We start from the raw sequence: 22,607 nt of genomic DNA on the forward strand, positions 1-22,607 counted from the left end.
TGAGTTTTGTGAATCCGCGTGCACTGGTCTTTATAGCGTAAATACTAGTACGGATAGCATTAGTCCTTCTAGACAACGTGGCCACTACGGAGCCAGCCAAGAGAAAATGACATTCCAAAGGTCCATTCCTGCGACTTGTGACAAGACTTACTGGCGGTGCAGAACATGAGCACCGTTGAAACAATTGAGAAAGAGAGCCTCTGAAGAGATTAGGATTTCACTAACCACTACCAAACGGCAAGAGCAGTCGAACCTCAAGGAAAATAGTTGAATAAAGAGCAAGTCTTCTGTTCATGTATTTCCAGAAAGCGAAATGTGCACTAACATATAGAGTTGATGTTTCTTCTACGCTAGAGACTTCTACTACTAAAAGGCAGCAAGATATATAACATTATTTTTTTTAGTTTTAGTATTCGTAATCCTATTCAACTTCAATTACAACTCCTAATCAAACCAGATAATATTATGTATTATGTATTTTGAGCTACTACTGCCAAAGAATGGATCAAGTTGAAGCCCTACTTATCACCAAGGAGGTGTTACGATCCTAACTAAGTGTCCCGCGTAACTTAAGTGCAATTTTAGTTGTGTATATAAACTTTTGGGGCTAGCTCTCCCCTTGAAAGACGGTTTTCAAGAACGAGTTCTACTTTATATTTGTATCATCATTATTCGCCACAACCCTTTGTACTTTTGAATTTTGATCAACACTTTAGGCAAGTACGTAGTTCAGCAATTCTTTTTAGATGCATGTGAATACCATGAAGAACACCTCCAGGATCACCCTACCCATCTTTGTGAAAGATGTATTTAATGTGGATGTATGCAGACAACCAAGCATGTACAACATCATAATGAAGCATATCAACAACGTTGAGCTTGATAGTGTATAAGCAGTTATTAAACAAATGGATTGAAAATGAAGCCATTCAGAATGAATGAATGGTTAGTGCCAGTACAGTAAAGATGAAACTGAAGAATTCAATACATTTGGAATTTTGCCTTTGTCTTCTCAAAGACCTGTTCCGCAATGATAGCCCCATTACCATCTGCTCTTTTAATCTCCAACTGAGCCTTCTGATAGAAACCAGTACCTCTTAATGCATCCGCAATAAAATCATCAAACCCAATAGCAATAGCTGCTTCAGCCTTGGCCCCATAAACCAACCTCTGGCATTGAAAAAAAAAAGTAGCAAAGCATGTTATATCGTATGCTACAACTACCAGGAAAGGAAGAGAGACGAAGAAAGAGCAGGATCTTCAACCTTAATTCGCGAAAGATGGATAGCACCGAAGCACATGGGGCAAGGCTCACAAGAGGTATAAATTTCACAGTCTGAAAGCTCAATTTGCTGGAGCTTTTTACATGCCTGGTAAACAACAATGACAAAACACACTTCCCCAATTACACTAGAACTTTGCAAAAAATTACAAGCACCCACTACTCCATTCCCAGTTAATTATTAAATAAAGAAACCAAGAAAGAAGGACTAACAGATGCATAAACTCGTTAGGGAATTGTCTATTTTTTACCATATTTATGGGTTTGACACGGCCTTTGACAGGTCAATCAATTGGTTATTCTTGTGATGCCCTCAATAGCTATCTTGCTGCTCCAGGAGTGAAGCAGCAAACCGTGACGTCGTAAATGCGACATTTATAAGTTTTTTTCACAAGGCCAGATAGCGTTCTTTTTATGTTAAGACTCATAAGGAACTTCAGCTTTACCTAAGCACAGCATATGATAGTTTTCATGAAAATGTAACATTTAATTATCTTGTTGATTTCAGCAAATTCAACAGTTCAGTAAAAAAAATTTAGTAAGATTTCTACCGGTTATCAAAGATACAGGCAGGATATTGTTCCCAACCAGCCAGCCAATATGCCATATACAATTGGGACCTAAAACTAGGTCTCAACAGCTTAAGTTTACTCATTGAAATAAATATATCAAAGTCCACCGAGAAGGCTTGAGAACCCCCTTCCATCTGTCAAATTCAATTACTGCAGAAAAATAATTGAACTATAGTTGGTCCAATTGATCACAGAGTAACCTCAATCTAATCATTTTTAGTATAGCAGTCACAAGAAAAAAGGAGACTAATGGATGTTTGTCCACAATATAAGCGCTTAATGGGTTCACAAAGGATGCACCTGGATCAGACAACTGGCTGAAATCATTACCAGTTCGTGTTAAAATGAGCAGAGCCAACCACTATTAACCACATTTTCATATGGTAAACATAGCCGAAGAGGGAATGTAAAACATATCCACAAGTGGTAGACCTAATCACATAATAGTCCAAAAAGTGAAGCAGTGGTAACTGAATCAATTTAGACATGAAATTCACCAAATTCGACCGTATCACACAATTCTAACCATCAATCTGATATTTCTGTTTTGGAATATTATCTCCAGACATAACACTTGCCCTATCAGGTCAAGACTGTAACTTCTTAGTAAATAGACCTCTTACTGAGAGAAGCAGTACTTAAAGATTAGGATTTTAAGATTAGTTTTATGAAGTAGGATTATGATTCTTATCAAGTTGGGAGTTATTTCATTGTAAGTCTCTTTAAAGATTGTTCTAGTGCTAATAAAATCATCAGGAAGAAGTTTATTTTCCAAACATACATTTGAAGTAGGTCCAAGTTTCCACTAGGAACCTACTGCCTTGTTACAGACTTGAAATTCAGGTTCGTAACACAGAGCCACCTCCCTGCCCAGATTTTTATCTTGACCACAAATATTCCATTGATTGTTTAACACTAGAAACAAGATCACTGTTGAAGAAAAGCACAAATAGAATATAAAAGGATCTATTTTTGTAGCGATTCAGAGAAAACATTAACCACATTTGCACTATTACCCTAAAATGTCTAGTCAATTTTGCAGCTTCTCTAGAATCACTTATAAAGTTTAATTTATCTAATAAGTAAGCAATGTCGGACTTAGCATTCATAAGTGACTTTATAAACCATCCATTTTATGTAAGCTATTCATCTTCTTAAAGTGAGACAGGGTGTTACAATTGTTTTGTGAGGCTAGTTGGGAATTCATAATGCTTCATGCATAGCTTTAGCGAATCCACTCGGAAAAGCAAAGAAGTTTGAATTGAACCGGTGAAGTTATTTGCCAATCTAACCTCTCTTATAGCAGTGACTTCAGCATGAGCAGTAGGATCTGTGTTCTTCAAGACCAAGTTGTGACAACTAGCAACCACTTCATCATTACGCACAACAACAGCACCAAAAGGGCCTCCATCTCCACAGTCTACCCCTCTATAAGCTTCTTCGACTGCCTTTGTCAAGAATTTGTGGTCTCTATCCTGTACAGCTGGTTGAGGAAACACGAGCGACATACAAGAAAAATTGTAAGAAGTAACACGAGTAACAATTGAACAACAAAAGCAAGTACTACATATTCCAAGCTCTAAGGGCATTAATTTTTATTTTTTATTTTATTATTATTATAAGTAACTGAGATATCATTAAAATCGTGAGGCGCCGTAGGTACACATATATACAAGAAAAGCTACCTACCTAGTAGAAGCAAAAAAGAAAAAAAAGAAAATCATGATAGAATTCATCAAAAGCTAGTGGTAGAATTATAATTAGTAGGGCATTAACTGTTGAAACAAGGGCATGTCTAACAAAGCTAATGGTAGACTTATAATTAGTCAAAAACTATTTCTACAGTATCACCAACGTAATTGGATTCCGATTCAACGGCATAGAAGAGAGAATTTGAGTGATTAAATAATACCCAAAAAACTTGAGAACCAAAACATATATAGAGTGGAAAAAGTGCGGCAATGAAAAGCCTGAGGAGCAGCAAGTTATTAGTCCTACCTTCTTGATAACCAGCAAATGCAGAAGCCACAGAAACAGTTCCATCCTTGGTTTCCACAACTGAGATCACCCAAAACATGCAAACAAGTAATCGCATTTTAAATAAGCTTTTAGAGAAAAGGAATTAGACCCAAAAACTACAGCAATCAAGGCTTTGAAATTATGGGCATCATCCACAATATTGACCAAAAAGAAAAACGAATCAGAGAGAAATGAAAGAGAGCACCCTCAGCTTCCTCCATGTGGGCGTGGATATCCATGTCGTGAACCCAGAAACACAGACTGGCCTCCTGTCAAAATCAATCGATCCAAGACTACCAAGAATCTCTCCGATGCGAATCGAGCTACGTCTCTCTCTATGAAGAAGGAAAATAGCCAAATAGGAGATGGATCTTAATAAACTGAGAGAGTGCTTGGTCCACAAAATTATAATATTCAAATATATAAATATTTGTGTGTATATTAAATTCCACCTTTATTTGTTTGGGTCGGGTGAAAAGAAATGAACTTTGGCCACCCAAAAGAAAAAAGTTTGTGATTTGTGACCTCGCTGTGGCAGGGCCGAAAACGGGAGGCCTTTTCAACTTTCCAAACAAATTTCCTTTTTCCTTTCTTAAAAAGTCAAAAACCACCCATTCATGTCCACGCGCACAAAAGACAAACAAGTACACAGCTGGGTTATAGAAGAGAAGGTTGTAGAAGCAGAAACATTTTGCGGAAGGATGCGAAACATGTGGGGGCAAGGGCAACCCTACTCTCTGCCTCTGTGGAATCCACTGGCAGTGAAACTGAAAGCCGGGAGGCCTTTCCTCGTCTTTCCCGGATTAATGCGCCAGGGAAGCGTCTCTGTGGCACTGGCCGGAAATCGACATCCGAGGCTCCGGGATTTACCTTTACCCAATTGGAATGCATCGACCCCGTCTCCATCCGCTGAATCTGTGGGTGCCTTTAGCCAAACGCTTTCTTCTGCTCTGCCCCCCATTCAACTCCTCAAACTCAAACCTCCAGGCTTTCGACCCTCTCCTCAACTGGGTCTGCTTTCTCTCCTCTTCGCCCTCTCCATGGTAAATATATTACATATTAATTAGAAATGGAATGCTCTTTTGTTGTTGTCTGATGTTTGTGACTGTGGACATGGTATGCAGGCCATTGGTGCCATTTTCGCCCTGGCTATAATTTCCATTCCAACTATCAACGTAAGCTTGCTGTTTTTGCTTTTGTTCGTTCCCATGTGGAAATGTACACTCCCAAACATAAATATGAACTTTTGTATGCAATTAATTTATTAATTTTGCCTATGTATTACTACTGGAATAGGCTTTTACAAGATTGTCAGCTTCACTGGATAAATTGTCCCGAGTTGTCTCAGAGGAGGTACCCGGCACCTTGTCCTCTCTCAAACTTTCTGGGCTTGAGATAAACGAATTGACCCTACAACTTAGCAATCTCAGGTACTAAAGAGAAGATGTAAAAACAATTCTTGCTTCACATTTTAATTTGTTGCTGCGTGGCTGCATATTTTCATTTTCTGCTTCTGGGTTTTCAAGGTCAAGAATTTCTGGAATTCAAAACCCAAAGAAAGTCAGAAACAATAAGCCCTCTTCTTTTGGAAGGAGGAACTACCCTTAAAGCATATGGAGGATCAACGAATCTTTTGGTATAAATCGTTCCCCGACTTCTGTGATATAAAACTGCTATATTATGTTATGTAACCCCTCAAATTATAGTGAAGCTAGGCGCTTCTTTGTGGTAATTAGTGTCAAGCCATTGAGGGCATTCTCAGGCTAATCTCAGCCCATCTAGAATTTATTTGCAGAGAACTATCTCTGCTTTATTTCGAATCTCTACACTATGTAGAAAACCTTCTTGAAGTTTGTTTAATATACTAGTCTTGAATCTTAGTGTGTAAATTGTGGTTACAAACAGCAAAAGTTGGAATTGCCAAATCAGAACAGTAAAGAAGTTCAGTTGAATAGCAGAGTTTATGAATTCTGCAGATTTATTAGTCGTTAATTATTTCCCATTTCTTTCGCAAACTAGTAAGTACGTCAAGCAAATTCTTCATCTTGTTGATGCTTTCATTCATTGCTTGCAAGATTATGCAAATATATAGTACAGCAGGTTCACAATTTGGCATACTTCTTGAGACTATCACCGGCATCTTTTGCATGCTCCGGCACAGGCATGTTACATAGAAGAGTAACCCTAGACGATGCTACCAAGGATTTGCTCTGTGAATTTGAAGGATCAACCTTCCAGAGTTGCACCTCCCACACCTGCTCAAAATTTTCATTAACCATGCCATTATAATATAAGTCTTACATGATACCATACTCCAAAACTTAAATAGGCAGCATTCATGTTATAATTAACTTAATTATGAACTAAGTAGATAAGCATAGAATTAGAAACTAATTGTTTGTATGATAAAGTGTAACGACCCATGGAAAAATGCTAGCTACATATGCTCAATCATCTCAAAAAGATTAGTCAATTTAGAACTTTCTTCTCAAAATTACTTATAAAACACAGTTTTACTTATTAAGTAATCAATCTGGAACTTAAAACCCATGAGCATCTCTGTTATAAACCATTCATTTTTTATGTGAAGCATTCATCTTTCTAATATTAGAAAGGGGTGTCGCATAAAGACTCATTATAACCAAAAATAAATAAATAATGAATTGTTGATCAGGGGAAAAATAATGGGATGAGAAAGAGACAATTATATCAATAGAAGTTACCTGGATGGTTCTGCCAACATTAACAGGGGTGGCCTCAGCGAGAACAAGATCACCAAGCTCAGCGCGCTTCACATGGTTGATGCTAAGTTGAATCCCAGCCACTCTCTGGAAACCCGAAGCCATGTGGGCTCCCATGCTTGCCAGCCCCTCAGCTATCAGAGCCGATACCCCTCCATGCAGCACCTTGAATGGCTGTTTTCAATATGGGAATTTCCCAGAGATCGATGTTATAAGTACATCTATGAAATCGATTCTTCAAAAATAAAGAAAGAAAGGAGATGAAGAGGGGGCAGGCAGGGGAAGAAGATTGAGAGGGTTGACTTTCCACCTGACAGCAGTTTTGGGTTACACGAAGCCGGCCTGTGACTTTTTGTGGGGATAACTCTTCAACCTCGAATCCGATCACATGAAGCGGAAGATTCAGCTCCCCAGTCCTCGACTTGGTCGACGATGCTGCTGTTTCTGCTCCCTGCTTCTTCTCCATAACCTCTGCTACTCGCTCGTCTCTCTCTCTCCTACTATTCTTTTCATTTAATTTCTTGTCTATTCATTTACAAAATCGAAAAAAAGGATGCTTCTTTTGGTGGTGTGGGGTAGGTGAGAGCGTGACTGATTATCGGTTGGGTGAAGGAGGAGGAATGATTGAATGGGTTAGTAGGTCTTATTGGCCTGCCTTGCACTTACGTGGTCCAAAGAGTGCTTCAAAGTAGACGGATATGGATTGGTTGAGGTTTCTGCTAAGATGGTATGGGCAAACCATTCCCCCACGCGCTTGTCGGTTTTTCTCCTCTCAATTCTCACGTTCACACCTCGCTCGACCCACCAAAGAGATTTGGCCCATTTTACCGTTTCTGCTTCTGTATTTTGTCTCTCTGTAAACGTGCTAGTGTTTCTTGTTTGAGAAATGCTCTCACACTCTCAAATGAATACTCTCTAAAGTGTCACTAAAACTCACCATTAAACTTTGGATATATCACGGATCACTAATGGACTTTGGATTCAATAATAATTTTTAGTGATATTATGATAAAGATGTTGGTACAGTTTCTGGTATGACTTGGGACAGCTCGCCTTTGGTTGCTTGTACTCGTCGTCCGACTGTTGCAAAACAAACAAGGTGAAGAGGGTACCCCGGGGTTGGCCGGAGTTCCTCCCTCCGATGATTAAGTCAGTCAAGGATCTAAGTATATTCTTTTTTTTCCTTTCCTCTCTTACCTAGGCATGGGTAGTATTTATAAGCCTTTGTTTAGGCTAGGCGTCGTGAGCCCACAGTCCCTTGGGATTCCCCCGTCCGTGGATCCAACTTTCCTTTCTTATTAAGCAAGGCATCTCTATTTGTCGTCATCACTCTGTATCCGCATAGGCATCTTGGCGCTAGCTGCTGTCATCTCTCTGTACAATCCCGGCGTCCCGTCACTGCAAGAGACTTCTGACACTACTACCTTGTAGGGTGGCATCCCGATGCCCCTACCCTATGAAGTGTATATTGGTGCCGATATTCTCTCTGCACTACTACAGTCACTTCATTCTTTTTGGGCTCCAATATTCTCTTTGCACTGCTAAGGTCACTTAGTACTTTTTAGGCTACTCAGTTCACACCTTGGGCCTGAGATGGTCCGCTTGCTGTGTTCCAGGCCTGGGCCTTCCGGCTTTGAGGCACACGATCCTTCTATGGACTGGTCTGGGCCTCAAGGCCCAAGAGTCTTCCGAAAGGGCCTTTGAGAGGACCCTCGATCTAAAGCAGGCTTTGCAACTCCCGAAATGGGCTGGGCTAAGCGGGATTATCCCCAACAAAAGATATAGTAGGAGCTTGCATGGCTAATGGGAAAAGATGCATAAATGCGTCGTTGTCCGGCCCAAATTTAGTTAGTTTTAAAATTATTGGGAAATGAAAGTTTCTATGAAAATTAGGGTTTCTCTAAAACTAGAAAAGTTTCAAGTAAAAGTTTGTGTTTTTATGTGCATGTGCGATATTAGATAAACACTTTATAGAACCAAGAAGTAATTCTTGAAATGTTAAAAATGGAGTCATAGAGAATTTTTGGGGGAATAATCAACTCTACAGTCTACCCGATTCTCATCCGATCCTATTCATAGTCCGTTTGGGCAAGCTACATAGTAAATACAAAACTAAGAGACTCTTTCGGTTTCGGACACCCAATCAGAACGAGTTTAGTATAGTGGGTTTTCGTTCAGACTAACCGTTAGGATGCGGTCAGCATAGTGGGTACGTTCCATTCGAACCCCCATCCAAAAAAGTTGCTTAGAAACAGAATTATAAAAACTGTTTCAGAGTCAGTTCAAACCCTAGAGTTATTAAATAAGACTAGAGGCTAATAGAAAAATGTAATTGAAAACGAACTTGGTAACTATAGTTCAGGTGATAAGCAGGGAATAGTAAGTATAAACTTACTGACCAACGACTTAAATTGTTTTACCCATTGCTTAGCATATGAGCAAAGCCCTACCTGTTTAAATATGTTTATAGAGAATAAATTATGTTATAATTAATGTGTTTTGCATGCCTTAAATGAGTTTTAAAGGAATTAGATTTGAAAGAAAGAAATTTCATAGAAAAGAGTTTTAAAGAAAAACGTCCTAACAAGTTGTCTTTATGTTAATCACATTATTCACCTATCTAGTAACAATTGAGTGATTATGAAATTGGTTGGCGCTATGTGAATTTCAATGATTTTCAAGCATTGTTAAATTAAGCATCCAAGTTTTTTTTTTCTCTGTTTTCAATTGAGTCAAGAAAATTACTTCTATTCTTGGCTAAGGTGGGAAATAATTAAAGTTCTTCATAAAACTATTTATATATATTTTTTAATGGAAACCATTTTATAATATTATGTGGAAGAACACTTCAATTTTTGAAAAATGTTTTATCTCACCATAATACTAATAGTATTAAAATTTAGTTTTATCTTTTAAAGTTCACCGAGAATAATAAGAGTAATTCTTTGCGTAGTGAGAGTATACCACAAGAAAAATGTTTTGCCTAGTGAGAGTGTACCATGGAGAGGAAGTGTACCACTTGAAGAATGACTCCCAAAATTTTTCATTAGTATATAATAAAAAACGCAGTAACAATATAGAATTCACTCTCTCATCACTTAGAAACTAGAAGAGAATTTTTTTTATATGTGCTTTGCTAAAAGTTTTGAATTCACATAATAGGATTCCTAAAGAATGGGATTCACTCTACCTGTATGATCCGACTTAGGGTTGTTAATCTTACCTAGGCGTCTTTAATAATTGACTCACTCGCACGAGTAACCACATCTAGCACTTTGGTAGCAGATAGAGATGATACATTGTGTCCCTTGATGCTTATGTATCACATAAAGTTGGTTGACACAAATGTATGCCACGTTAGCTAGGGCTAAGATTATGTATTTGATATTTATTTTGTTAAGAACTTGCACGGATATCCTACAATCTGTATAGCCTGTAATTAACTAGTTGTGAGATCTTAATTTGGCACTTAAGGTAGCGAGCAAATTGAGGGCTCGGTTAGGTGCTTGGGTAGCGTCTAGAATAAGATTTGTACAGTAAATTGAGTTTAGACACGTTCTTTTGGGAAGAGAACTCCACCGTAGCATATATTTCATAATGGGTGTACTTATTCGACCAACAACGGAGGTGAGTGAATAGATTCCGGCTTTCTCACCATGTGAGTCCAATATCGGTCATTATTGAGACCCCAATTATGCCTTATGTGACTTTTGACTATGATACAAGGTAAATGATTCAATGTTTGCTACTCTAGCATGTTGTCTATAACCATGAATAATACACTCTAAAGAGACATGACTGAAAACAATTGAACCAAATCTAAGTAACATAAGGGTAAAGGGAAGACGATTTTAAAACACATTCGTATTGTGTTTGTATTCACTGCCAACAAATTGTTTTGCTTTTTGGATGTTGCAACATAACCGTGAATACATCATGTTTTTATGGAGGTTAATTAAGCATTGCTTTGAGATATTAGACTCGAGAGGATTTAGAGATACTTAATTTGATGTGACCAAATAAGTCGGGGCATAACAAGGCACTTTGTAGAAATGTTTCTATATTGCTCCTTACAAGATTTAGTATAATTCTCACGACCTTTTCTGCAAGTGTGATCGACGGTCGCACAATCTATTTGCCAGCCGTAAGTACATCAATCAAAGTCTTTATCTTATTGATGCTTTGATTCCAACAAGTGTTGAATAAATGCATATTATTTGCAAGATTATATGAATATAGTACAATAGGTTCACAATTTCGCGTAGTACTTCTTGAGATTATCATTGGCATCTTTTCCATGCTCCGGCACAGGCATGTTACATAGAAGAGTAACCGTAGATGATGATACCAAGGATTTGCTCTGTGAATTTGAAGGATCAACCTTCCAGAGTTGCACCTTCCACACCTGCTCAAAATTTCCATTAATCATGTGATTATAATATAAGTCTTATATGATCATAACATCCTCCAAAACTTCATTTTATATCATTTAAGAGAAGGTTAAATTAATGAAATGAGAGAAGAGGGGTGGAGTCCTATATATGGCCTAAAGCAATACAACTGTGTGCTTACATATTTAGCTCATTTTTATTTGATTTGGATATAGTCATTGAATTTTTAATTTCAAAAATGAGATTTTTTTTAGGTTTTGCTCTAGTATCAAATATGTCTATTTGTCATTTTATAGTTAAAGTTTGGGTTAAACACCTTTTTAACCTTTGAGTTTTCACAACTTTATTTTTTAGTACCTGAGTTTCAATTTGCATCACAGATGGTACCTCAATTTTAGGAAAAGACCGAATTGATATCTCAGTTAAGTTTTTCGTCTAAAAAATAATGGTCCGCTACGTGTCAACCTGACACGTGGCACTATATAAAAAAATTAAAAATCTTTAAATTAATTAAAAAAAAATATGAAATTTTTTTTCTAAAAAAAAGGGGGTGGCTAGCCAATTTGGGGTGGGGGTGGTTCGGCCACCCCTGGACAGATAAAAAAAATAATATGGCAAGATCGGTTTTGCCCTTAGGGGTGGCAGAACCATCCCCGTGGCCTATGGGGGTGGTTCGGTCACCCTAAGGACAAAACGGAAAAAAAAAAAACAAAATTTGGAGGGTTTGGCCCTTGGGGTAGCCGAATCACCCCCAAGGGCCAAAATCGATCTTGAGATTTTTATTTTTTGGTCTAGGGGTGGCCGAACCACCCCGACTGAACCATCCCATGGGGTGGTTCGACCACCCTAGACCGGCCAAGAGGGTGGCTCAGCCACCCCTTTGGCCAAAATAGGGGTGGTTGGCCACCCCCATGGTGGCCAAGGTAGGTGGCTCAGCCACCCACTTGTGTTTTTATTTTTTTTATTTTTAATATTTTTTTAATTTTATTATTTTTTAATTAATCTTTAAAGATTTTCAATTTTTAAGTTTTTTATATAGTGTCACGTGTCAACCTCAAAAGTTGACACGTGGTGAGCCGTTAATTTTTGGACGGAAAACTTAACCGAGGTACCAATTCGGTCCTTTCTTAAAATTCAGGTATTATCTATGATGTAAATTGAAACTAATGAACAAAAAAATAAAAATGTGAAAACTCAGAGATTATAAGAGTATTTAACCCTTAAAGTTATTAATTAGTCATATGTTATACGTATCTTATTTGACATGTCAATGTCCATGTCAGCAATCAATGTCAATCTCATGCCATCAAGTACCAACTTATCCATACAAACAAAAAACAAGAGACCCAACCCTATAAACAAAAACCAATCGAACAACTCCTATAACAATTTTGGTAACTAGGTAATATTTTGGCATTTTGTTATGATAGTTTAGTGACAAATGTAGAACATGCATGAACCGTTGAATAAAGAAAAAGGTTGTGAGAAACAAATGGAGGACCACTATCTTTTTTTTTTTCTTTTTCTTTATTCTTCTTTTCTTTCTTTTTTTAAACTTTATGGTCTCCAATCTTTTTCCACACAATAATGTTAGTTCAATGAATGATTTGGCACTTGATGAAGTGCCATTGACATTGGGTACCAACATGGACATCCATATGTTAAATGAGACACATGTGATAGATGGAAAAGTAATGAAATGACTTATTTGAATTACGGATAAAATCAAAAGATCTTATTCTAAAAAATAAAAATCTAGAAACTAAATCCAAATAAGATGAAAATTTAGAAACTTAATACGATTTTTTCCTTTCTCTTTTTTTACTAAAAAGATGAGCAGTGTTTGCCAACTAACTTTTGAAAGTTTATATAATAGCACTACAAAAATGCCCATAAAATAATTTTTGGGAAAACTACATAAAGGCCTCCAAAATTAACAATCGTTTTTAAAGTAACCCCTTAATTACCAACATTAGCACTCTGACCCCCAAACTAACAAAGAGTGCCAAAAAGATCTATTTTCTCAAAATATTCCTATAATACCCCTGCCATGCGTCAAATATTCAATTAAAAAATAAGTTTAAAAATAATTTTTTTAATATATATAAATTGGCCCTTTTTTTAATATTTTTAAAATTTCTTTAATTTTTAAATTATTTTAATTTGAATATATGACACGTGGTAGGGGTATTATAGAAATATTTTGACAAAACGAGTTTTTTTGACACTCTTTGATAGTTTGGGGGGTTATAGTGCTAGTATTGGTAATTCAGAAAACTAGTTTAAAAACGATTGTTAGTTTGTGAGGCTTTTACATAGTTTTTCCATAATTTTTTGTATGAATTGTTATGAAAAAAGCAATGGGATGAGAATTAAAGAGACAAAAAAATACAATAGAAGGAACCTGGATGGTTCTGCCAACACTAACAGGGGTGGCCTCAGCGAGGACAAGATCACCAAGCTCAGCGCGCTTCACATGGTTGATGCTAAGTTGAATTCCAACCACTCTCTGGAAACCCGAAGCCATGTGGGCTCCCATGCTTGCCAGCCCCTCAGCTATCAGAGCCGATACCCCTCCATGCAGCACCTTGAATGGCTGTTTTTTTCAAAAGAAATGCGTCTTCAAATAAAGAAACAAGGAGACGAAGAGGCGGCACTCGGCAGGCAGAGCCGCTGACGCAGAGGCAGGGGAAGAAGAGTGAGAGGGTTAAACTCACCTGACAGCAGTTGTGGGTTACGTGAAGCCGGCCGGTGACTTTTTGTGGGGATGACTCTTCAATCTCGAATCCGAACGCATGAAGCGGAGGATTCACCACCTCAGTCTTGAACTTAGCCGACGGTGCTGCTGCTATTGCTGGTCTCTGCTTCTCCATAGCTTCTGTTGCTCGCTCTCGATCGTCTTTCTTTTTCACTTTTTCTTCTTTTGTTTTCTTCAGACGAATATTAATATGATAATGTAAAGTTCAATTCATTTTCAACATCGGACAAGGACTTCTTGCCGATTGGAAATTAGGGGTCATATATATGGACAGGTGAGAGGTTGAGAGCGGCTGGTTGGTTGGTTGGATGGGTGATGGGGGATGAATGGGTTTGCTCATATAGCCATATAGGCCTGGCCTTACGTGGTCCAATGAGTACTTCAAAGTCCAAGAAACAGACGGATGGATTGGGTGAGGAGATCGATTAGGTTGGCTTTCAAATAATTTGTTTGAATTTGAGAGAATTTAAATATATAGGTGATTGTAAGAGACCATTTATAAAATATCATGGATGCTAAGCAAAGTTTTTCCTAATAATTTGTTTTTTTTTGGATTTAATGGGCTAATAGAAGATTATAGTGTGTTTTTGTTTGAATTTTGTGTTTGTATTATATTAATCTGGATTAGCAATACTCTTGTAGTTTAACGAAAAAGATTAAATTTTTGTATTTAGCTATCAATATATAGATATGAACTAATGTTTTGTGCTAATTTAATAATAATAAAAAAAAAAAAATAGCACAACTTTCTGAAAAAATACTTATATAGAGGTTGCAATTGCAACACATAAATCTTGCATTTTTGGACATGCATAAAGCCTCAACATTCTTTTTTGGATGAGAGAACTTTGGCCCAACAAAGTTATGATTTTGGCCTTGCAAAAATATGCTCGATCTAGAGAAGAGAGTATGTATTGATGTTGGGTGCAAGAGGAATTGTAAGATATATATAGCTCTGCAAATATTTTGTAGAAATTTTGAAAGTGTCTATTGGATGTCTTGTCTCCTATATATATTTTTAGTTTCTCATGCCATTTTCCGTACTTAAGCTTAATTAGATATTGCATGTTTGTAAAATTGTAATGGAAGCTGACAAAAGAAGTACTCTCCCTAGCTTTCACCTGCATATGCAAATTACAATTAATATGATATATATATATATAGTGAATAAAGAATAAATTAGCATATTATTAAGAAAATATTTCGGTACAAACATGCATGGTAATATACTAATTAATATTGTAACAACGCGCGGTAATATATCATTGCATAGTACTAGCTAGCGGTAATTAATAGACAAAGAACAACCTTGACCTGTCTATTTTTTTATTTTTTATTTTTTAGTCTTCCCTCGATCAATCCGTCCCATATTCACATTAATTTCAGTATCTTCTCCCCGCCCAACATAAAAATAAAAAATAAAAAATCGTGGTGTTTCGCAGCAAATTAAAGGAATTAAATATTTAAAAACCCGCGCATAACACGGGTTAGAGCATTTGTAGTGAAGTCGTCAAATAGACGAAATCACCAAAATCAGACGGTTTTGCTCAAAATTTCGTCTCCAACGAGTTCTCTACTTCTACAGTAGATTTGCGGATTGTCAGAAATCCTTGTCTGATGAGATGAAGGCAAAATCGATCGTCTCTTATTATTTTGCAATTTTTTATTCCATTTTCGCGGGCGAAGGTCGTTGATAGTCAGCCTCTACCGGTCATCAATTTTTCATTTTCGCCAGTTGTCGAAGAAGCCGGTCATTGAGGAAAAGCCGATTTCGTTAGATCTAGAACCAGAGGAGGTCCATAGTCAGCCGATCTTTCATTTTCGTGAGTCGGCGAAGGTCGAAAAGATGCCGACCGTCGAGGAAAAGCCAGCCGTCGAAGAAGCCGGTCATTGTGGAAAGTCAGCTCTAGTGGATCTAGAAGCAAAGAAGGTCCACAGTTCGTCGATCTGTCATTTTCGAGATGAAAAGCCGGCCGTCGAGCTTCCACCGGTCGTCGAAGGTTGGGTCCGGTGGAAGCTTGAATTCTAGAAAGGTCTTTGGTTGATTAGTTGAAAGGTTAATAAAAAATATTATTTATTTTAAAGTAGAGAGAATATTAAAGCTAGAGTTTGGTATTTAGAGCTTTTGAAAATTAGGTAGTTAAAATAACAAAAGTGATATTTATAACCAAAATTTGCTTAAATTTTGACGACTTCACTCTACGAATGCCCTCATAGTCTAGTTCCACTAGTAAAGAAGGAATAGAAAACACATAATTAACCACTAGTAGGTCAGTAGCTTAATTAATTTGGTTAGGCACAGTTTGACCACAGAAAAATGCCGTCTTCAACAACAGTACTTAACTAAAGTTGATGCTTAATCACAAATTTGAAAAACTCACTCAACTAATTATAAAATTAATTAATCGAGAGTACGTATCACGGCATTAGACTTAGACTTAATTTGGCCATGTACGTCTAAATCAATGTGAAAACAAAACCTCGATCCCCTTTGGAGAGAGAGTTCCAATTAATATTGATCATCGATCTTTACATCATGGGCTCAATAAGTTGACACGTGTTAAAGAATATTGCCCATAGTTTACAAGATTGTTATTCAAAGGAAGGGCTAAAAAGAAAATAATATAATCGATGTGATTACAACTAGAAAACATAGAATAGTGATTAGTATATAGGACAAGCTAGCTAAAGCCTAAAGGGGACGTTCATTAATTAACTAGATTTGGGCCCTTTTGCTAAAGTACTACGAGATGTGCGTACCAAACCCTGGTTCCTTTAGGGTTTTTAAGATGCCTAAAAGGTAGACAGCTTGAAGGCACTGCATGCTAGGCTAGGAGTGCTCGATCAAGGGGTGGGTGCAGTGGGGGCTTTAATTTCTTTCTTCCCCACTCGATGCCTTTCTCAAAAGAGAGAAGAAAGCAAGCACCCACAGACCATGCTTTTGAATTTTTCTTTCTTCCATTTCGTTTGCAAAAGGAGGTGTCAGCTCTCAGGTGCAAAGTACTACCGCGGAGGAACGTTCCATATGCAACTTTTCTAATTAAAAGATCGCCTGTCTTTTCTGGATTTTCGGTTTAAAAAAAATAAAAAATTAACGATTTTAAAACGTGCAGCTATTTGCCAGAGATTTGAAGATCTATATTTTTCTACGTTTTTAAACTGCAATTTCTTAAAAACGCACGCTCAAACAATACGCTTTCTGCGATTTTATTTAAAATTACACTTTTAATTGGCTTCTGAAATCAAATGGCCAGTTGAACAGATAGATTCGTAGCCGTCTTCAAACCATTTGCTGCATCTACTTAGCCCCATGATTCATTTGATCAAATATTGTTTGACACGAAGGAAGCATTATTCTTAGGAGAAATGATATAATTAAATACATCTTTTATTACTTTTAAATTTACTGATGGATTTATGGGGCTGACAAATTCAATGCTGAATTTAAAACTTGATTGTATAAAAAAGTGTAAGTAATGTATTTGTGTCGTTTCTCTATTATTAACCAGAGCTCGCTCCTATCGTCAGGTTGTATCGTTTTAGATCGAGCTAGTCAATTCCTAAAGAGATAAAAACGAATATTAAGGAAAATAAACCAATGGATGGTGTACTCTTTGGGGTTTTTGTGTTTTGTCTTCCTATATGCTTAATTAAGTTTTTAAAATAAACGCCGATTTTAACGCCTATTAGAGAATAACGTGAATCCAAACCCTAATTTTACAGTTTCTCTTCTATTTTAATCGAATATTTTAGATGTTGAAAATGGAGAGAGATTCACCAAAAGTACGAGTACTAAATCAAGCTATAAGCAATATTGGAGATCCGTATGTAGGAATTATTTTATTAGAGTTCGGAGGCATCTTTTGGGTAAAGCAAATGATATTAGGTTCAAAGAAATGGTTGGCAATGTACCACCCAAAGACAAGTGTGCGTAGTTGGTCAATTCAAAAGCAGAGGACCATAGCACTTGTGCTTTATCGGAGATTTACAGCCATGGTGTCCTCTCTGCACATGTCTTTTCAATGGATCCACACCGTCCATTTAATCTTAAACAGCCAACAAGCTGCCGGGAGTGTCTCCCCCAAGTGCTTCCTCCATCTATAAATACGAGCAGATATTTCCTTCTCTTCCACCCTCGATCAGATACACATAGCACGCTCACAGTCACACCTTCACAAGCCATCTCAAAAACAAATAAGAAAGAAGAAGAAGAAGATCGTTGGAGAGATATGGGTAAGAAGTCATCTTCTTCCTTCTCAATATGCGGCTTATTCAAGGCATGTTTCTCCGGTGGGAGCGGCACGTCAGATGATCATTATTCTTACGACGAAGGTGTTAGAACATATACTAGTGATGGAGACGGTGGACGTTGGGTTGCTGAGCCTGGTATTGACGGCTTGGCCACAGTCTTCATTGACAAATTCCATGCAACTCGTGTCGCGGACTCTTACGGCGCCGTCACTGCCACTTGACAGCTCGAATATCTCTCCGGCCCTGTCCTTCCAGCCTGGTCATTCTTCGCAGCTTATATACATATATATATATGAGCTTTAATTTTTCCTTTATATTCTCTTGTAATTTATTTAAGTATGCACCTACTCTCTGAGCTATAAATAATGATCTCAGTACTTCATGTCTAGCTGACTAGCTTATTTTGTTGGTTATTACTTTAATTAATTAGATTTCTCTCTTTTGGCTCCTTGTTTCTCTCAGCCGCCTCGATCTTGAGAATTAATAGACAAAATTCGGCAACATATATATTATTATCAAATATATTAAAATAACTACAAACCAATTACGTGGAAGATTGAAGTAGATTGAGTACGTACTGTTCTGACAGACATCCTATGATCATACAGTTCTTCTGTTCTGATCACAGCATATCTCAACTAAATTATGATGATATTAAAGAGAAAACATGAGATAATCAATCTGATTTGGAGATGAGGGAAACCCATATGATCCCTTAATTGATACCATAATATATAGTTGTTCATCTTCTATGGAAAACAATAACTGCCTATTTTCTGTGTAATTAAAGAAGGGTTTTTTTTTTTTTTTTCCTCCTCTTAATAGATGATCATGATTCATGATCTTTGTCCGCGTGAACATCACGATATAATTAAGGCCAGCATATATACATTGCATGTCCAAAACGCAAAAGATCGAGATCGACTGGGGTAGGTGCCGTTGGATGCAAGTGGCATGGCCATTGACATTCATAATTAGCTAGCTACATGATGCATGGGAATTCGAAGATCGACGAATATAGAAATTAAGGACAATCCTTCTAGGATTCACTTTGAGATGAAATACTGGCCGGACCACATCCCTCTACAATTTATCCTCTTTTAGGAGAATTCTCTTTATTATTTCGCTCGAAATGGAGACAATACATGTCACAGTCGAGATTATATTCTATAGAGTATAAACAATCCTCATTGCAGAAGATTAGCTTGCTTCTGAATCCGCCTTGTATGACCTATTTCCTGGCTTTTAGCCCAATATGCAATGATCAGGCTATTTTTTTACTCAATTCTAATTGCGTAGTTGTACTAATTTTGAATTACTGTGTAATTATGTTTGGGTATATTGTTGTTGGATAGTCCACCCTCTTTTGGTTTTTATTCCCTTATAACCCTTTTTCCATATTAAATTACACAAAAAAAAAAAAAAAAAAAAACCATTTTATATGGTTGCGTTAACATGTTGTGAGGCATTAATGATCACAAATATTGAGAAGTAATTGTGCATGGCATAATAACAAAAAAGAAACTAAGAAAGAAAGAAAGAGAAAAGAAAGATCAGACTTGTTTGGCAAAGACATGTACAAAGCAGAGTAATGAATTGTTAATTTTGAAATTAGTAAAAAGTAATGATGTGATATAAAATAAAAAGAATTTGTATATGAAAGTGAAAAAAAAAAAATTGTATTGTAGTGAGTTTTTTTATTTGAATAATAATAAAAAATTATTGATGTGATATAAAAAGTGAAAAAAAAAAAATGAGAATGTTTTGATGCTAATTGGTATTAGAAAATATGAAAAAGTGAAAAAAAAAAAAAAAAAAAAAAGAAAGAAAGAAAGAAAGAAAGAAAGAAAGAAAGAAGTACAGGAACAGTAGTCAGCACTACTGTGTTCTGTTCCGGTGTTTGGCAAACAAGGCCATTGTTTCGGCCAATTAAAGGTCAATGTTTGAGATCGATGGTAATTAAAGGGAACTTAATTGTATATGGTGTCCAACTCATGGAAAGCCAAAACAAAGCAAACAGCATAAATAACAAGTTAAAAATGTAGTTTATAATTAAGGAATTAGCTAGTGTGCTTCAACTTTACAGATTCTCTACAGATTTTGTTCCTTATACGTACTCAGAATACATGCATATAGGAATAGTACTCAGATTTTGTACATATTTAGATGATCATGTTGTGAGTCATCAATGGGTGTTAAAGTTGATCTGTCTTAAATATAATAATAATAAAAAGAATCAAACTCTTATATATGCATGATTACCAATGACAACCAAAAAAGAAATGGGGAAGTGCTTTGACCATCTTCAATTGGAGAAGAAATCATGATGTGAAGCTTATTCATTGGTATTTGTAGAATTTATTTTTATTAATTGTTTTGATCATCTTTAATGAATAAACTCAATATCATTTGGTACTCATCTCTCGGTAAAAAAATTTAATACACCTAATATTTCTCATATATATATTATCAATGCATCTCGATCGATGTGGGTCGTTCTTAATTAATCTCAGGGATTAAAATGGAAGCTAATTAATTGTATATGGTATACAACTCATAGCTATGAATAATGTGTATATATATCCTAAACAATGCAAACACCACAAAAAGTAACCCTAACCCTATGAAGGAAAAATTGTAGTGGTGAAGGATCAATATTGTTTAAGAAGAGACAGCACCTCCATACATATATATATATATATATATATATATATATATATATATATATATATATATATATATATATATATATGCGATTTAATTTTGATCAACTCAAAAAGGATTCTAATCTCTAAGTGAAGGAATCAGCCGTTAAAAGCAAGTCTCAATTAAATGCTTCTACCTGATTCTTTTCGTCTAGTGCTTGAAATTAAAGGAGAACATCTAAACGTACGTACGTATATATTTTGAGCTTCTTCTTTTTGAAGATCCCTTTTGAAAATATCTTCTTTTTTTTTTTTTTTTTTTTTGTTCTTCCATGCATGTGCAGCTTTAAGCATTAATTGATGGTCTTAAACCCTCCCCTTTCCACCATTCCTCTCCACTGTGCAATAAGTTTCTTAATTTCTTTCTTCTTTTTCGTTTTTTTCTTTTTTTCTTGAGTAATTCGTAAATCACAAACCCTTCAAATTTTAGTTCATGATAGGTAGAACCTGCCAGTGTCTCCTCCTTATTAAGAAAAAGAAGAAAAAATACTACCCTAATTCTAGATGATAAATTAAGTAATCGGGGTGCATGCATGCATATATATATATATACTTGTAAATTTTCAATTTATTAAAATATTTATCTTTTGTTAAATAACCATATAAGAGTTCAAAATATTTATCTTTTAATTTGAAACCACGCTAAATTTCAAAAGTTTAAGCATATAAAAATGGACGAATTCAATTATTTTAATTGATATTCTAAAAATTGGCACATAAGTATATGTTAGGTTATATCCTCAGTTAATTAAATGAGTTGCACAATTAATTGATGTAGTTTAGTGAAAAATTAGAATTATCATTATTTAATTAGTTAAGTTATTCAATTCCAGCTGACAAAAGGAAAACAGTAAAAACGTTTAGTCGTATATTATTTTTTATAAATTAATTCCAATGGGGGTGGCAAGTGGAAATTAAAGACGAATGAGCGGTTGAGATGATTGTGTGGATGGCCATTGGTGCTCTTCTATAAAAGATCAGGAGAATCAAATTGATCGCTTGGATGGATCCCAAAACACACAAAAAAAGAAATGGTTCAACTCTTAATATGGACTTCAACACTCAAGATTCTTCAAAAGGTGTTTCAAACTTGTCTCATTCAAGCATAATCCGGTTGAGAGTAATTTTAAAGGAATGTTAGACATTCAAACACTTTTTTTCAGAATTTAATTCCAACCTGATGTGTCACAATTCTATGAAATCTATCATTTTGGAAAGTGTGCCACAATCTCATAGGATTGTGACACATCAGTTTGAGACTAAATTCTGAAAAAAAAAAAAAAAAAAAAAAAAAAAAAAAAAAAGTGTTAGGATGTCTAATATTTCTCGTATTTTTACGATGAAATTAATTTGTAAGAATATTATAAGCTAACTACAATAATCTCGATCTCCAAATTAAATAACCAAATGTTACAACCAACGTACCTTTACCTAATTAAATTTTAGCCGAGATTTTGGGTCCTATAAGGTAATTTTGGAAGGTAGCGCTCTTCGAGTTGTATAGACAGTGTGAGAAAAGATTGAAGAAATTAGAGCTGATATGACTACCGAGCACTAGCAGCAATTACTTTATAATAATTTCTTTTTCTATATTTAGAAAAAAAAATTAAAAAACATTTACAAAATAACTCTCAAAGCAAATGTTATAAATATACATGAGGGCCTTGGGTAGCTACGTTGATTTCTTATGTATTGTGTAGTACTGTAGCTACTCAATGCCTTATTTTAATAATAAAAAAAAATTTAATAAAAAAAAACCCATCTCTCTCTCCTTTCTGGCTCTCTTCCTTCGCACATCTGAATCACTTCATCGGTCCTCCTTCCTTTCCCAACCAGAACGCTATGGTTGAACTAGCTGAATCAGCCCCACTTCTAGCCAGGGGCGGTC

General features: G+C 36.1%; 5 protein-coding genes across 5 annotated transcripts; 2 read left to right on the forward strand and 3 right to left on the reverse strand.

The window, feature by feature from the left end:
* Nucleotides 1-842: 842 nt before the first annotated feature.
* LOC133851534 (guanosine deaminase-like) lies at nucleotides 843-4,445 on the reverse strand. The gene is made up of 6 exons (XM_062287978.1): nucleotides 4,326-4,445; nucleotides 4,079-4,208; nucleotides 3,853-3,912; nucleotides 3,147-3,337; nucleotides 1,266-1,370; nucleotides 843-1,170 (listed from the first exon to the last, which is right to left on the reverse strand). Exons 2-6 carry the CDS (start codon nucleotides 4,110-4,112, stop codon nucleotides 982-984), a joined length of 579 nt encoding a protein of 192 aa, XP_062143962.1. The 5' UTR covers nucleotides 4,113-4,208; nucleotides 4,326-4,445; the 3' UTR covers nucleotides 843-981.
* Nucleotides 4,440-5,762, forward strand: LOC133851524 (uncharacterized). The gene is made up of 4 exons (XM_062287969.1): nucleotides 4,440-4,916; nucleotides 4,998-5,048; nucleotides 5,170-5,303; nucleotides 5,400-5,762. The coding sequence occupies exons 1-4, from the start codon at nucleotides 4,491-4,493 to the stop codon at nucleotides 5,479-5,481; spliced, it is 693 nt and encodes a 230-aa protein (XP_062143953.1). The 5' UTR covers nucleotides 4,440-4,490; the 3' UTR covers nucleotides 5,482-5,762.
* Nucleotides 5,763-5,900: 138 nt separating this feature from the next.
* On the reverse strand, nucleotides 5,901-7,251 carry LOC133851545 (1,4-dihydroxy-2-naphthoyl-CoA thioesterase 1-like). The gene is made up of 3 exons (XM_062287989.1): nucleotides 6,925-7,251; nucleotides 6,597-6,788; nucleotides 5,901-6,128 (listed from the first exon to the last, which is right to left on the reverse strand). The coding sequence occupies exons 1-3, from the start codon at nucleotides 7,078-7,080 to the stop codon at nucleotides 5,976-5,978; spliced, it is 501 nt and encodes a 166-aa protein (XP_062143973.1). The 5' UTR covers nucleotides 7,081-7,251; the 3' UTR covers nucleotides 5,901-5,975.
* Nucleotides 7,252-10,767: 3,516 nt separating this feature from the next.
* On the reverse strand, nucleotides 10,768-14,026 carry LOC133851789 (1,4-dihydroxy-2-naphthoyl-CoA thioesterase 1-like). Its single transcript, XM_062288748.1, has 3 exons — nucleotides 13,723-14,026; nucleotides 13,410-13,601; nucleotides 10,768-11,019 (listed from the first exon to the last, which is right to left on the reverse strand). Exons 1-3 carry the CDS (start codon nucleotides 13,876-13,878, stop codon nucleotides 10,864-10,866), a joined length of 504 nt encoding a protein of 167 aa, XP_062144732.1. The 5' UTR covers nucleotides 13,879-14,026; the 3' UTR covers nucleotides 10,768-10,863.
* A 3,665-nt stretch (nucleotides 14,027-17,691) lies between these two features.
* Nucleotides 17,692-18,402, forward strand: LOC133852624 (uncharacterized). The gene has a single exon (XM_062289569.1). It carries the CDS (start codon nucleotides 17,786-17,788, stop codon nucleotides 18,233-18,235), a length of 450 nt encoding a protein of 149 aa, XP_062145553.1. The 5' UTR covers nucleotides 17,692-17,785; the 3' UTR covers nucleotides 18,236-18,402.
* The last annotated feature ends 4,205 nt before the right edge of the window (nucleotides 18,403-22,607 follow it).

The sequence above is a fragment of the Alnus glutinosa genome, chromosome 1 (assembly GCF_958979055.1).
Source record: "Alnus glutinosa chromosome 1, dhAlnGlut1.1, whole genome shotgun sequence".
Lineage (NCBI taxonomy): Eukaryota > Viridiplantae > Streptophyta > Magnoliopsida > Fagales > Betulaceae > Alnus > Alnus glutinosa.